At 44.4% G+C, this 16853-nt stretch overlaps 1 protein-coding gene across 1 annotated transcript in view; it reads left to right on the top strand.

Moving 5' to 3' along the window:
- ZNF41 (zinc finger protein 41) overlaps positions 1-16412 on the top strand; it is a 36596-nt gene extending 20184 nt beyond the window's left edge. The window contains 4 exon segments of the mRNA XM_033200980.1: positions 7918-8044; positions 8300-8395; positions 14220-16237; positions 16240-16412. Of these exon segments, the coding sequence (XP_033056871.1) occupies positions 7918-8044; positions 8300-8395; positions 14220-16237; positions 16240-16266 (2268 nt within the window). The 3' untranslated portion in view covers positions 16267-16412.
- Positions 16413-16853: the final 441 nt, after the last annotated feature.

Genomic DNA, 16853 nt, shown 5'->3' with positions numbered 1-16853 from the left:
CAATGGCCAGGCACAGTGGTAATCCCAACACTTTGGGAGGCCAAAGCGGGAGGATTGTTTGAGGCCAGGAGTTCAAGACCAGCCTGGGCAACATGGTGAAAACCCATGTCTACAAATATATATATATATCAAAAAAAACTAGCCAGGTAGGGTGGTACTGAGGTGGGAGGATCATCTGAGCCCGGGAGGTAGAGGCTGGTGAGCCATGATTGTGCCACTGTACTCCAGCCTGGGTGGCAGAGTGACGCCCCGTCTCAGAAAGAGGAAGGGAGGAAGAAGGGAAGGTAAGAATGGAAAGAAAGAAATGTACTCAAGGAACTGTCCAAGGACAAGGAAGAATCAGGAGACTAGAGATTAGTCAGCAGAATCCAACAGCAGTCAGTCTGTGTGAGCCAGGAACAGCTGGAAGGAACAAGAAAGGTCCTTAGGGACCAGGGAACAGTCAGGTAGACTAGCACACAATCAGAATGGTGCCACAGAACAAGGATCAGCTGGAGGGACAACAAAGGGAGCACAGGGCAGTCAGAACAGGAAACAGGAGGCATGAATAGTTAGAGGGATCCAGGTAGAGTCAAAGAAGCAATAAAAGAACGGGGATACTCAGAAGGAGCAAGAGCCATTTAGAGGGAATAGGAAAGAGAGGAACCAAGGAAAAGTCAGAGGGAACAAGAACCAGCAGAGGGAGCAGGGACAGATCTGGGCAGGCAGAAACAGCTGTACAGGAAGCAGCAAGGGAAGCGGGGAAAGCCAGAAAGAGGGAAGAACAGTTGCAGGGCCACAGAGAACAGTCCCGGGGAATAGGAAACACTCAGATGGACAGGGAGGAGTAAAAGTAAAAATATAATTTAAAAATTAGCTGGGCATGGTGGGGTGCACCTGTAGTCTCAGCTATTCAGGAGGCTGAGGCCGGAAGGATCCCTTGAGCCCAGGAGTTTGAGGCTGCAGTGAGTCATGATTGCACCACTGCCCTTCAGCCTGGGCAACAGAGCAAGACCGTGTCTCAAAAAAGTAAAAAAAAAAAAGAAAATATCCTTCATGTTTTTTTCACAAAGACCGAAGCAGGGTCTCTGCGTACTGGCTACCAGCTTGTCTACGTCCCATGAGACAGAAACACCCATGCACACAAGTTACATGGAGCAGGCTTATTACAGGTAGGCAGCGAGGGACAGCAGAAGCCTATGATTCATTGCAAGCTGGTCCCCCAAGGCTCATGAAAGCTGCTTGGTACAGCTGGAGTCTCATCTGCGCGTGCCCCACTTGCGCCACAGCTGAGGGATCCCAGAAAGCAGCCCGCGTGGGGTTTTATACCCTAGGACAACCCAACGTTCAGGGCTAAAGCACTGGACATCCTGTTTCCAGGAGAGCCCCCCAGCTCTCTCTCCTGTTTAGACCAGTCCCTCCACAGCTCAGGATGTTCCATTTCCAGCACATTCCCTCGCCCCAGGCTTACTTCCAGCCATGCTCCTATGTGCCCTGGAAGCCCTTCTGCTAGGCCTGGGGCAGAGTGAAAGGGCAAGATCACACCAGGAGGTGACAAGTATCCTGAGGCAGGAGTGAGAGCAGCCCCGAAGCAGGAGGCCTGAGCCCCCAGCCAGCTGCAGGGTAGGACAGAGCAGGTGCCTAAGGGATCAGGGACAGACTGGGCAGTCGGCAGCCAGTCCTGGCAACAGAGTATACCCCCAGGGGTGAGGGTGCAGAATGTGCTGGGACTGAGATGACCCTGAATGGAGACATTGCTGCATGACTAGCTGGAGAGCCATGAGGCTCTGGGATGGGGGCCCTTACCTAGTATGAGGAAGTCCTTGTAGGAGTCCTTGTGGTGGTAGGGACACACGCCATCCTCCATGGTAGATACTGCCCAGAAAAATGACACCTTTTCATATGTGGCAGGTGAGGCTGGAATCTGGGTGTGTCTGTGTTATCAGCTTTCTCCCCACATCTCTCCAGAGCCCTCTTTCACCACCCTACACATTCCTTCCCAGCCATGGTGGAGTCCAAAGCTTCTATTTTGGTGGGGGAAGGGACCAAACAGGGCAGTGTACCTTGTCTGTATTTCTATTGCATCTGTCAATGCTTGTGATGCCTGGCATGGTGTTTGTGCATGTGAATGTGGCATTGTTAATGTGACCTTCATGACTTCCAGGGAGGGAGAGACAGGTGAGGTGGTTTTTTGTCTACCAGCTCCCAGTGCATATAATAAAAGTTTTTACAGCCGGGTGCTGTGGCTCATGCCTGTAATCCCAACTACTTAAGAGGCAAGAGGGTCGCTTGAGCCCAGGAGGGAGGCCAGCCTGGGCAACACTGTGAGACATCCTCCCCCCCTCCACCATCTCTACAAAAAAGTAAAAATAAAATTTAAAAATTAGCTGGGCATGGTGGTATGTACCTATAGTCTCAGCTACTAAGGAGGCTGAAGCAGGAAGGATCCCTTGAGCCCAGGAGTTTGAGGCTGCAGTGAGCCGTGATTGCACCACTGCATTCCAGTCTGGGCAACAGAGCAAGATCCTGTCTCAAAAAAATAAAAAAAGAGGCCAGGCATGGTGGCTCACACCTGTCATAGCAGAACTTTCGGAAGTCTAGTGGGCAGATCACTTGAGGTGAGGAATTCTAGACAAGCCTGACCAACATGGTGAAACCCCATCTCTACTAAAAATACAAAATTAGCCAGGCATGGTGGCAGGCGCCTATAATCCCAGCTACTCAGGAGGCTGAGGCATGAGAATTGCTTGAACCCAGGAGGCAGAGGTTGTAGTGAACCAAGACTGCACCACTGCACTCCAGCCTGGGCGACAGAGTGAGATTCCGTCTCAAAAAACAAAAAAAAAAAGGAAAAAAAGAAAATATCCTGGCCAGGCGCGGTGGCTCAAGCCTGTAATCCCAGCACTTTGGGAGGCCGAGCCAGGTGGATCACCTGAGATCAAGAGTTCAAGACCAGCCTGGCCAACATAGTGAAACCCTGTCTCTACGAAAAATACAAAAATTGGTTAGACACGATGGTGGGTGCCTGTAATCCCAGCTACTGGGGAGGCTGAGGCAGGAGGATCACTTGAACCTAGGAGGTGGAGGTTGCAGTGAACCAAGATCAAGCTACTGCACTGCAGCCTGGGCGACAGAGTAAGACCCTGTCTCAAAAAAAAAAAAGAAAAGAAAAAGAAAATATCCTTAATTTTTTTTTACAAAGACAATAGATACTGTACATATATTGAATACTGATTTTTTTGAATACTGATTTTTAAATCACTGTTTTTAAACCTTTTTATCATGAAATATTATATATATTTTAAATAATGCCACTAGAAATATTCTTGAATGCATCTCCTATTGTACATGTGCATATATTCCACGTGAGTGTATATATTTCCATGAGTGGACTCACTGTGTCATATTGCTTGCATGTCTTCAACATTACCACTTAGGGCCAAAATACTTCTCAGCATGATTGTAGCAATTCCCACCTCCTCCATCAGCAATATGAGAGTTCTCCTTGCACCATATTCTCTTCAACACTTGGTACTATCAGTCTTTTTCATTTAAGACTTTCTACAGGTTGTGTAGTGGTATCCATTGTAGTTTTAATTTGTATTCCCTTGCTACTAAGAAGGTTAAATCTTTTTTATATGTTTATTAAAGCCTTGGATTTCCTCTTTTGTAAAATGAATGCTTCACCCATTTTTCTACTAGGTGGTCTCTTTTTTCTTACTGGTTTGTACAAGTTCTTTACATCTTCTAGCTCTGAGCCTTTTGTTGATAATGTATGTTGGAGATATCTTCTCCTACTCTGTGGCTTTCCCTTTGTTCTCTTTTAATGCTATCTTTTAAATGAATAGTAGTTCTAAACTTTGTTTTAGAAAGACTTATCAATTTTCATGGTTCATGTTTGAGAACTATTTTCCTAATTCAAGGTCATGAAGATAGCCATCCGTATTATCTTCTAAAGGCTTTATACTTTTTGCCTTTCACATTTAAGTCTATAATACATCTGGAATTATATATATTTTTGAAATGGGATCTCACTCAGTCACCCAGACTGGAGTACAGTGGCACAAGCATGGTTCACTGCAGCCTCCACCTTCCAGATTCAAGAGATCGTCCCGCCTAGCCTCCTGAGTATCTGAGACTGCAGGCACATGCCACCCCACTCAGCTAATTTTTATGTATGTGCTATATATTTTATTTTTTTGTAGAGACAGAGTCTCGCCATATTGCCCAGACTGGTTTTAAATCTGGACTCAAGCAATCCTCCTGCCTCGGCCTCCCAAAGTGCTGGGATTACAGGCATGAACCACAGCACCTGGCCTTGGAATTGACTTTTTTTTTTTTTTTTAGACTGAGTCTCGCTCTGTTGCCCAAGCTGGAGTGCAGTGGCCTGGTCTCGGCTCACTGCAACCTCCGCCTTCTGGACTCTAGCAATCCTCCTGCTTCAGCCTCCCAAGTAGCTGAGACTACAGCCATGTGCCACCACGCCCAGCTAATTTTTGTATTTTTAGTAGAGAAGAGATTTCTCCATGTTGGCCAGGCTGGTCACCAACTCCTGACTTCAGGTGATCCACATGCCTCGGCCTCCCAAAGTGCTAGGATTACAGGCGTGAGCCACTGCACCCGACCTGTACTCTATATTCTGTTGCAATGGATTATTTGTCTATCCTAGCACCAGGACAACAATGTCTAAATTTCCATTGCTTTGTAAGTCTTGAGGTCTTGTCAAGTATGTCCTCCCACATTGCTTTAATTATTCTAGAGCGTCTTGGCAGGCCGGGCACAGTGACTCACGCCTGCAATCCCAGTGTTTTAGGAGGCTGAGGGAGGAGGATCACTTGAGGCTGGGAGTTCTAGACCAGACTAGGCAACCTAGGGAGACCCCCATCTCTACAAAATACAAAAAAAACGAAGCAGGATATGGTGGCGTATGCCTGTGGTTGAGGCTGCATTGGGCTGTGGTTGTGCCACTGCACCCTAGCCTGGGTGACAAAGTGAGACCATGTCTCTGAAAACAAGATACAAAATAATTTTTTTTAAAGAAATTGTCTTGGCTATTCCTGGCCATTTGCATTTCCACAGAAATTTTAGAATTGGTTTGTCAGATTTTACAAAAATCCTGTTGTGATTTCAATTGGGATGGCATTGAATGTATTGATTTCTGCTTTTTAAAGACTTTCTTTTGGGTTTTGCTCTATTGTTATTTTTATAACGTCTTTATTTCAATACTTAATGCATGGAATTTTGGACTTTATTCTTTTGTAATATAAGCACTGAAGACCCTAATTCCCACTTTAGTTACCATTTCTTAATCCAATAAATTCTTACATGTACTGATTACATTGATATTTAGCGTATCTTCTTAGACGATCAGTTATTTTGAACTGTATTTTTAAACTTTAAAATGATGATTTCTGAAAAGTTTCTTCTTATTACTGATTTCTGACTTAAATACACTTGGTTTAGAGATGGTCTGTAAGAGACGGTTTTTGTATATTCTCTATCTGTGTGCCCTTCCTGGGCCATCTCATCTGTTTCCCAGCTCTATATGAGAACTCCCAGATCTTATCTCTATTCTAGCCCAACATCCTATTGTATAACTCCCTGCATGTTTTATTTCAACATGGACAAAATGTAACATTATGTTTCATTCTTTATTTCACCTTTATTTCAACATGGACAAAATATAACATTGTGTTTCATTCTCTTCCCTACTCCCTTCCTAATCTACTAGCCCCTCTCAGTATGTACCACCACCCTCTGCATGGTTGTACAAAACCAATAACTGAGAATTGCCCTAGAATTCTTTCTTTTTCTCACTCCCATAATTCAACCTCTTTAAAACACAGTATCAACACCTTCTTTTTGTTTGTTTATTTGTTTGTTTGTTTTTGAGATGGAGTCTCACTCTGTCGCCCAGGCTGGAGTGCAGTGGCATGATCTCAGCTCACTGCAACCTCTGCCTCCTGAGTTCAAGTGATTCTCCTGCCTCAGCCTCCTGAGTAGCTGGGATTACAGACACCCACCATGCCTGGCTAATTTTTGTATTTTTGGTAGAGACGGGGGTTCTGCCGTGTTGGCGAGGCTGGTCTCGAACTCCTGACCTCAGGTGATCTGCCTGCCTCAGCCTCCCAAAGTGCTGGGATTACAGGCGTGAACCACCACGCCCACCAACACCTTCTTTTACTTGCCCATGACAACTACTGCCTTAAGTCCAGATTGTCTTATTCTCTCACATAAACTCTGTAGTGAGTCTCCAGATCAATCTGGACTCACCCATTTCAAACATTCCTCGTGATCTATCCTTTTTTTTTTTTTTTTTTTTTTTTTGAGACGGAGTCTCGCTCTGCCGCCCAGGCTGGAGTGCAGTGGCCAGATCTCAGCTCACTGGAAGCTCCGCCTCCTGGGTTTACGCCATTCTCCTGCCTCAGCCTCCCGAGTAGCTGGGACTACAGGCGCCCACCACGTCGCCCGGCTAGTTTTTTGTATTTTTTAGTGGAGACGGGGTTTCACCATGTTAGCCAGGATGGTCTCGATCTCCTGACCTCGTGATCCGCCCGTCTCGGCCTCCCAAAGTGCTGGGATTACAGGCTTGAGCCACCGCGCCTGGCCCTTTTTTTTTTTTTTTTTTTTTTAAGAAGGAGTCTCACTCTGTGTCACCCAGGCTGCAGTGCAGTGGTACAATCTCAGCTCACTGCAACCTCTGCCTCCGGGTTCAAGCAATTCTCCTGTCTCAGCCTCTCAAGTAGCTGGGATTACAGGTGTGTGCCACCACGCCAAGCTAACTTTTGTATTTTTAGTAGAGATGGGGCTTCACCATATTGGGTCATGCTGGTCTCGAACTCCTGACCTCAGGTGATCCACCCGCCTCGGCCTCCCAAAGTGCTGAAATTACAGGAGTGAGCCACTGTGCCCAGCGTGATGCATGTTGAATACTGTTTGAAATCACACAATTACGATCATATCTTTTCCTGCATATAATTGCAGTCCATTCTCTATTAGAAAAAAAGACTCGTTCCTTGTTCTGATGCTAGTATATCTCTACTGGATTTTCCTCATAGTCACCTTCTCAATATACTACACAGACTCCTTTCCTTTATATGGAACTACTTGCAGTTCTCAGAATCTACCATGTATTTTTCTGTTTCCCTTTCTCCACACTTTTGCTCATGCTTCTCCCTTCTAGATAACTCTCGCCCCACTGTCTCTATGAAGTCTAACATTATACCTCCTATACTTTTCTTCCAAATTCCTAAAGCTCCCTTTGTGTCTTCTTCTGTTGGTTATCCAAGTCTTTAAGTTGCTTTATATTTTACTCAACTCTTTATCACCATTGCCTAGAACATCATCTGACACATAATCGGCCAGTATCTTGTTTTTAAGTTAGCTAGAGGACTTAAAGAGAGCTCATTTAAAATCCTCATTTTGAAGAGAGAATGAATGAATAAACTAATGAATGTAGTATACAACAAATGTCAAGATACTGGAATAAGTTTTTTTTTTTTTGAGACAGAGTCTTGCTCTGTCACCCAGGCTGGAGTGCAGTGGCCAGATCTCAGCTCACTGCAAGCTCCGCCTCCCGGGTTTACGCCATTCTCCTGCCTCAGCCTCCCGAGGAGCTGGGACTACAGGTGCCTGCCACCTCGCCTGGATTTTGTAGTAGAGACGGGGTTTCACCGTGTTAGCCAGGATGGTCTCGATCTCCTGACCTTGTGATCCTCCCGTCTCGGCCTCCCACAGTGCTGGGATTACAGGCTTGAGGCACCGCGCCCGGCCTGAATAAGTTTTTTAACTCTCACAAAATAAAATACAAAACTAGGTACTTAGTGAAAACCCTACATGATACATTACGGTAAAAAGCATTAAAAACAGCTTGCTATCTACCTTCTTCCATCCCCCAGTGCTGACCATGCTGCCTTGAACAGGATTGTGTCGTTACAGGCTTCAGTGTCATTTGAGGATGTGACTGTGGACTTCAGCAGGGAGGAGTGGCAGCACTTGGATCCTGCCCAGAGACGCCTGTACTGGGATGTGACACTAGAGAACTACAGCCACCTGCTCTCAGTGGGTAAGCATAGCTGCCCTATGCATCTGCTAGTGAGGGTATTTCCATTCTCGGCTGCTGAGTGCTGCCCGACACCTAAACTATGTGATGGTGTCATCCTGGATTTGTCTGGGATTCAGTTCCTTTTCACCTCTATGATTATTACTCTATTCCCAGTGAAATGTGTTTATTTTTCTGAAAAGCAAAGGGAAAGTATCAGTGAAAGGCCCCTGAAATCCAATCAGCTGGACCCAATCATGTATCATGTCCTGTTAACAGGGTACCAAGTTCCCACGTCAGAGGCCGCCTTCAAGTTGGAGCAAGGAGAGGGGCCATGGACGCTGGCAGGGGAAGCCCCACATCAGAGCTGTTCAGGTGAGTGGGTGTGACCCAGACAGACAGGGACATGGAAGTCAGTCTCACTTTCCCTAGGAAAGCCTGATGCCTTTGAAACACTCTGAAGATAACCCATCTTGAAAGTTCTAAACTTTTGGAGTCAATTGGAGATAGTTTACAATAGCCCTCAAATACCTAAATGCCATTTCCATGTATGATCCTTGCCACATTATTGTCTTCTTTGATTGGCCTTTTGGCAAGAGAGCTGTCTCTAGTCTCTGTACTGTGTATCACATACCACCCTGTCTTATCTAGTACCTTTTTGTTCTTCCTACTCTACCCCTGCCCCCCATCTTAGTCTTTTCTTGTACATCCAAGTGTTTTAAAATTTCTGTTGCCCAGGCTGGAGTGCAGTGACATGATCTCGGCTCAATGCAACCTCCACCTCCCAGGTTCAAGTGATCCTCCCACCTCAGCCTCCCAAGTAGTGGGGACTACAGGCACACGCCATCATGCCCAGCTAATTTTTGTATTTTTTGTAGAGACGTGATTTCACCAAGTTGGCCAGGCTGGTCTCGAACTCCTGGGCTCAACTGATCTGCCTGACTCGGCCTCCCAGAGTGCTGGGATTACAGGTCTTTGCTGGGATTACAGGTCTTTTAATTTTAATTTTTATTTTTATTTATTTATTTTGAGACGGAGTTTTGCTCTTGTTGCTCAGGCTGGAGTGCAATGGCACAATCTCATCTCACTGCAACCTCTGCCTCCCAGGTTCAAGCGATTCTCCCGCCTCAGCCTCCCTAGTAGCTGGGATTACAGGCGTGTGCCACCACGCCCAGCTAAGTTTGTATTTTTAGTAGAGATGGGGTTTCTCCATGTTGGTCAGGCTGATCTCGAACTCCCAACCTCAAGTGACCTGCCCGCCTCGGCCTCTCAAAGTACTGGGATTACAGGCATGAACCACCGTGCCCGGCCAGGTCTTTTCTTTTATTCCAGTTCTCCATATCCATTCTTTATGCCTCCTCCCATGGGCAGCTGGTCTACTGTGTTTGAACCTTGAAATTGTGTGATATTCTCTTAAAGCCTGAAGTATTGGTTTATAAGTATGTATTTTTAGTATATATAAAACATATTATACTATGTTTCTCAATTCTGTTCCTTTTTTTTTCCACTCATTCCTATGGTCTCTCCATATTTTAGTGTGTTTGTCTGAGTTTGTTCTTTAAATTGCTACGTAGTATTTCACAATGTCTCCAGCACCACATCATACTTAACCACTCACCTAGTCATGGATGCTGAGCATTGTGTCCAAGTCCCATCTAATACAAACAATTCTGCAATCAACTTCTACATAAATGTTTCCTTACAGGGTGTGAGAATTTCTCAGGGATGTGTAGAGAAGAGAGGATTTGCGCCTAATCATGGAGTATCTCATCCAGAATAGGACTGAGTACCACCATATTATTCTCAGATTAGCTGCACTGTACAAGGGTTCTGGCTTCCTCAGTGTTTCTGCCTACCTTGGCCTCCCAAAGTGCTGGGATTATAGGTGTGACCCACCGCGCCCAGCCAGCTCCATATTTTCTGCTGCCTGAACTGCAATTATTCTATTCCTGATTTGATTTGCTGATTCCATTGTTTTTACTACTTCATATTAAATGCTAATGACAGATATCTTTACCTAAAACATTCTATTTCTCTTGTCATGAGCATTATGAAACAAACCTACAACTGTTCTCCATTACCTAGTATATGACAATTAAACTCTTCTTTCAAGGAGATAAAAAACATGGCCACATATTTCCAATTCAACTCATATCTGTATATTTTCTGTAACCTCTGCTCAACTCCATTTTTAATATTTTCTTAACGTTGACCATATCTGATAGTCCTCCCTGAATCTGACTGTTGATTCTGTGCTCTATTCAGATGAGACATTTTCCACCTTGTGATCAGTTCTCACCTGTCTCACAAAATGGCTCTTAATTATTCCAGCCTATATGGCTCTTTCCTTTTTCTCATCCTCCATCCCACAAGAATTCTGAAAAAATCACAGGATTTTAGCATATAGGGTAACTGAGGCTTTTACCTCTATGTTTTCAGAAAGTCTCCAGAATTAAGAGCCTATTTCAGGCTGAGTGTGGTAGCTCATGTCTGTAAACCCAGAACTTTGGGAGGCTGAGGCAGGAGGATCACTTGAGGCCAGGAGTTCAAGACCAGCCTGGGCAACACAACAAGATTCCATCTCTATTTCAAAAAAAAAAAATTTTAAGAAAAAGCCTGTTTCTTTTTATAGAAAAATCTATTAATTTGACAAAAAAGAATTGCGTGTATTCATCATGTGCAACATGATGTTTTGAAATATGTATACATGAAGAGCCTATTTCTTATAGTATAACTCAGGGTCTTACCGAGGGAGAAACCACAGACTAATGGGAACAGAGAATGGTTAACATAAAGATTCTTTGCAGCCGGGTGTGTGGCTCACACCTATAATCCCAGCACTTTTCAGGTGGATCACCTGAGGTCAAGAGTTGAAGACCAGCCTGGCCAACATGGTGAAACCCCACCTCTACTAAAAATACAAAAATTAGCTGGATGTGGTGGCCTACGCCTGTAATCCCAGTTACTCGGGTGGCTGAAGCAGGAGAATCACTTGAACCCAGGAGGTGGAGGTTTCAATGAGCTGTGGGACTGGAATAATGAGGGATTTGCTAGCAAAAAAAGAAACTCTGAAGAATAAAGGAATAGCAGATAGAAAGCACAGCAGGTTCTTCTAGGATTGTGAGCGAGTACCCACGGAAGAGGCTCCCTACTTCCCAGGGATGAGATTCAGACCTTGTAGGGAGGGCACAACCATGGCTCGAGGCAGGTAGAATACTTGCTATGGTGCTGTCCTGGTGGAACTTGCTGGAAATCTGCCCTCTAGGATTCCCGAGAAAACTGTTGATACGGAGGTGACTCACTGGAGCTATTCCACTACAAATCATCTGAGAGTAAACTGGGGGGTGTTGGGTGCTGCTGACTATACAGTGCTACAGGGGCCTGCAGGAACTAGTTGCTTGGGAAGCCATATGAGCTGCAGGAGCTGGGTGCTGGAGAAGTCACCCACACTGCAGGAGCCGAGCTCTAGAGAAGACCATGAGCCCTGGGTACTGGGAACACTACATGTGCATCAGGAGCCAAGTGTTGGCAAAGATGCCCACACTACATGAGCCTGGTGCTGGACAGGCTACCCCTGCTGGATGAGCCTGTTGAGTGAGCACCCTAGAACCAGGAAGCAAACCCCCTCTTGCTGCAGTGTCTCTCTAGCATCTTACACTGACAAAGTTTAGTATCATGCCAGCTGGCAGAAGAAAAAAATATTTAAAGAGGCTGAGATCCACTTTTTAAGTTTTTAATTTTTATGGGTACATAGGTATATATATTTATGGGGTACATGGGATATTTGGGGGTTTTGGAGTTTTTTATTTTTGAGAAAGAGTCTCACTCTGTCACCCGGGCTGGAGTGCAGTGGTGCAATCTCAGCTCACTGCAGCCTCCACCTCCTGGGTTCAAGTGATTCTCCTGCCTCAGCCTCCTGAGTAGCTGGGATTACAGGTGCATGCCACCATGCCTGGCTAATTTTTGTATTTTCAGTAGAGATGGGATTTTGCCATGTTGGCCAGGCTGGTCTCAAACTCCTGACCTCAGGTGATCCGCCCGCCTCGGCCTCCCAAAGTGCTGGAATTACAGGCACATGCCACCATTCCCAGCTAATTTTTGTATCTTTAGTAGAGATGGGGTTTTTCCATGTCTCAAACTCCTGGCCTCAAGTGATCCACCCACCTCGGCCTCCCAAAGTGCTGAGGATTACAGACAAGAGCCACCGCACCCAGCCTGCATGGGATATTTTGATACAGGCATACAATGTGTGATAATCACATCAGGGTAAATGGGGCCAGATCCGTTTTTGTTGAGCAGGCAAGGAAGGGTGAATTTGGAACTGAGAGGCAAAACATTGATAACCAGCACACTTATTCTTCACTTTTCTGAAGTGGAGCATGTAGAAAATATTTAGTAAATGAATTTTTTGAATTTGGGGATATAGGCAGAGGAGGAGATTTTTTCTCTTTCAGATGAAATTTTCAAGTGTCTGCTCAGAGGAATTCAAAGGAACATACAGTATATTTGGAAAGGGAAGATGACTGCATGAAATGTTAACACTCTCACCCTTTGTGTATTTGTCCTTTCTGTTATAAAACTGTGCCAAACTGAGTATCAATATGAATGGTACAGTGTCTGCTTTACAAATTCATAGCAAACATAAGCTCCCTAGAAGTATACCAAAATTAGAACTAATATTTAGAAAGACAACACATTTTGGATATGCATGGAGGAACAAAACAAGAGGCTAAATATAGATGTATATCTTCCCCTACGTGATAATTCTGAGGTGAATGGGTCCAGTTCAAGAAGTCAACTCTAATCCTGATGGGTCATTCAGGGACCATGTTGTAAGTCACTCTTCTGGCATCTCCTGGGGCATCGTTGTCACCTGCCTGGTTAATGATGGGTCACTGTGGAGTCCAGTGGGAAGAGGGAAGAGGAAATAAAGGAGATTTGCCCACTGTCTTAAGGCTGGCCTGCAAGTAGCATATATCACTTCTGCTCGTATTCCACTGGTGAGAACACAGCGAGGCCAGTGGATGTAAGTCCCAGCCACATTCTAATCCTGTGAAAGACGGGGAGAATAGATCTCAGGGGAGGGCCTGCAGATTCTGCCACAGATAGCTTTTCCTTTCCTCTTTTATACTTCTTGTTATAAGCATGTATTCCTGGAACCAATAGAAACTTGCACCTGGGGCCGGCACAGTGACTCACACCTGTAATCCCAGCACTTTGGGAGCCCGAGGTGGGCAGATCACTTGAGGTCAGGAGTTCAAGACCAGCCTGGCCAACATTGTGAAACCCCGTCTCTACTAAAACTACAAAAATTAGCTGGGTGTGGTGGCAGGCACCTGTAATCCCAGCTACTTGGGAGGCTGAGGCAGGAGAACTGCTTGAACCCGGGAGGTGGAGGTTGCAGTGAGCCGAGATTGCACCACTACACTCCAGCCTGGCTGCAGAGCGAGGCTCCAGTTCAAAAAACAAAAAAGAAAAAAAGAAACTTGCAGCTGGTTATAGAGTTGGAGTGCAGATATCTATTTACTGTTTGTCTGTGTCAGGATGGCGTGTTGCAACTGGTTTTTCTATAGATATAAAGAAATTGGTGTTTGAGGCATATAGATTTAATGTTCAAATTCACATTAAATTTGAAGAGCTCCACTCATAATGGTATAGAGGGAAAAGCAAGAAGAAGCAGGGAGCTTAGTAAAGTGGTGGAGCTGATATGTATTAAGAACATACCTTCTGAAATATTTCTTCCATGCCAGGCTTCCCCTTCACAGGCTACAGTTTCTTCTGATTACTCTACTCACAATCCAGGCCTCTTACATAGTGGAACTGGACTCTGAGGGTTCAAATCCCATCTCTCCCACTTATTGAGCTATTCGATATTCAGCAAGTTGCATGACTTCTCTGTGCCTGTTTTCTCAATTGTAAAACAATTGATAATCATAGCTACCTCATAGGGTTTAGTGAGGATTAAATGAGCTGTTTCATGTAAAGCACTTGTAACAGTCCCTGTGCATCATAAATGGTATATAGTTGTTTTGCATTTATTAAGTGTTCTATAAGAATGTTGTGTTGCTACATGATTGCTACTGTATTGTTCTATGGGCTCTTCCGTTTATCTGTGTTCATCTTGTCTGAACTACATGTCCTCTCTAGCCTCTGCTAATTGTTCTTTGTGTCGTTTTCATTTCTTTCTTTTTCTTTTTAGGTGAGGCTATTGAGAAAATGCAGCAACAGGGAATTCCTGGAGAAATTTTCTTCCACTGTGAGAGATTTGATAAACCCATAGGAGAAGATTCATTGTGTTCTATTTTAGAAGCACTGTGGCAAGATAATGACCAGTTAGAGCGATATCAGGAAAACCAGAATAACCTTTTAAGTCATGTGAAAGTATTGATTAAGGAGAGGGGCTATGAACGTAAAAACATTGAAAAAATAATTCATGTGACTACCGAGCTTGTTCCTTCAATTAAAAGACTCCATAACTGTGACACAATTTTGAAGCATACTTTAAACTCACATAATCATAATAGAAACAGTGCAACAAAGAACCTTGGCAAGATTTTTGGAAATGGTAATAATTTCCCCCATAGCCCTTCCTCTACTAAGAATGAGAATGCTAAGACAGGAGCAAATTCCTGTGAACATGATCACTATGAAAAACATCTCAGCCACAAACAAGCTCTCACCCACCATCAGAAAATTCATCCTGAGGAGAAGCTTTATATGTGTACTGAATGTGTAACAGGCTTCACTCAGAAGTCACATCTGTTTGAGCATCAGAGAATTCATGCTGGAGAAAAGTCCCGTGAATGTGACAAGAGCAACAAAGTCTTCCCCCAGAAACCCCAGGTTGATGCACGTCTGAGTGTTTATACAGCAGAAAAACCCTATCTGTGTACTCAATGTGGGAAAGTCTTTACCCTCAAATCAAACCTCATTACACATCAAAAAATTCATACCGGGCAGAAACCCTACAAATGCAGTGAATGTGGAAAAGCCTTTTTCCAGAGATCAGACCTCTTTAGACATCTGAGAATTCATACAGGAGAAAAACCTTATGAATGCAGTGAATGTGGAAAAGGCTTCTCCCAGAACTCAGACCTCAGTATACATCAGAAAACTCATACCGGAGAGAAACACTATGAATGCAATGAATGTGGGAAGGCTTTCACAAGAAAATCAGCACTCAGGATGCATCAGAGAATCCACACAGGAGAGAAACCTTATGTATGCGCTGACTGTGGGAAGGCCTTCATCCAGAAATCACATTTCAACACACATCAGAGAATTCACACTGGAGAAAAGCCGTATGAATGCAGCGACTGCAGGAAATCCTTCACTAAGAAGTCACAACTCCATGTGCATCAAAGAATTCACACCGGAGAGAAACCCTATATATGTACAGAATGTGGAAAGGTCTTCACTCACAGGACAAACCTCACCACACATCAGAAAACTCATACTGGGGAGAAACCCTATATGTGTGCTGAATGTGGAAAGGCTTTTACTGACCAGTCAAATCTCATTAAACACCAGAAAACTCACACTGGAGAGAAACCCTATAAGTGCAATGGCTGTGGGAAAGCCTTCATATGGAAGTCACGCCTCAAAATACATCAGAAATCTCATATTGGAGAGAGACACTATGAATGCAAGGACTGCGGGAAAGCCTTTATCCAGAAATCAACACTAAGCGTGCATCAGAGAATCCATACAGGAGAGAAACCCTACGTTTGTCCTGAATGCGGGAAGGCCTTTATCCAGAAATCACACTTCATTGCGCATCATAGAATCCATACTGGAGAGAAGCCTTATGAATGCAACGACTGTGGGAAATGCTTCACTAAGAAGTCACAACTCCGTGTGCATCAGAAAATCCACACAGGTGAGAAGCCCAATATATGTGCTGAATGTGGGAAGGCCTTCACTGACCGATCAAATCTCATAACGCATCAGAAAATCCACACTAGGGAGAAACCCTATAAATGTGGTGACTGCGGGAAAACCTTCACCTGGAAGTCACGCCTCAATATACATCAGAAGTCTCATACTGGAGAAAGACACTATGAATGTAGTAAATGTGGGAAAGCTTTCATCCAGAAAGCCACACTAAGTATGCATCAGATAATTCATACAGGAAAGAAACCTTATGCTTGTACAGAATGTCAGAAGGCCTTTACTGACAGATCGAATCTCATTAAACACCAGAAAACGCATAGTGGAGAGAAAAACGCTATAAAGCCAGTGACTGAGAAAGTCTTCACCTGGAAATCACAACTGGGTATGCATCAGGTATCTAATAGTAGGGACGAGGAAGGCCTGATGCTGCAATCATTGTGCAGGGGGAAATGGATATGAGAGACTGAGGCTTGAGTGAACTGAAAGCAAACAGAGCCAAGTATCCTTCAGTCCACTGGAAAGACAAGTTCCTGCATCACCACAGTGTATATGCAATTCGACGCATAGGAAGAGCCTTTAGAGAAAGCATTTGAGCCATAGTCATGTTTGGTGACATGATTCATACAGACCTCTGGAAATAGTAGAATTAAGACCCAAGGAGATGACTTGTCATCTCCTATGCTTCACTTTTTGGATAAAGAACTTTTTAAATTCAGTACTGATTAGTTCAGCATATCCTGGGACATAAAAGTACTCACTACTGGGAAACACTTTTTCAAATTTCTAGGTTGGGGAGAAGAGTTTTCATTGTCCAGACACTGGCAGGGCACTGACATCAAGGCAGGAAATCTACTTGGGAATGCAGATTTCTGTTTTTGTGATCATTGGCACTTCAGACACAGAAAAGATTCCCATGAAAAACTGTTTTTTCTCTTCCCTT

This window comes from Trachypithecus francoisi, unplaced genomic scaffold (genome assembly GCF_009764315.1).
Source record: "Trachypithecus francoisi isolate TF-2019V2 unplaced genomic scaffold, Tfra_2.0 Lachesis_group6, whole genome shotgun sequence".
In the NCBI taxonomy this organism is placed as follows: Eukaryota; Metazoa; Chordata; class Mammalia; order Primates; family Cercopithecidae; genus Trachypithecus; species Trachypithecus francoisi.
Note: the sequence above shows the minus strand (reverse complement) of the source record. Positions and strands in the feature narration are given on the sequence as shown.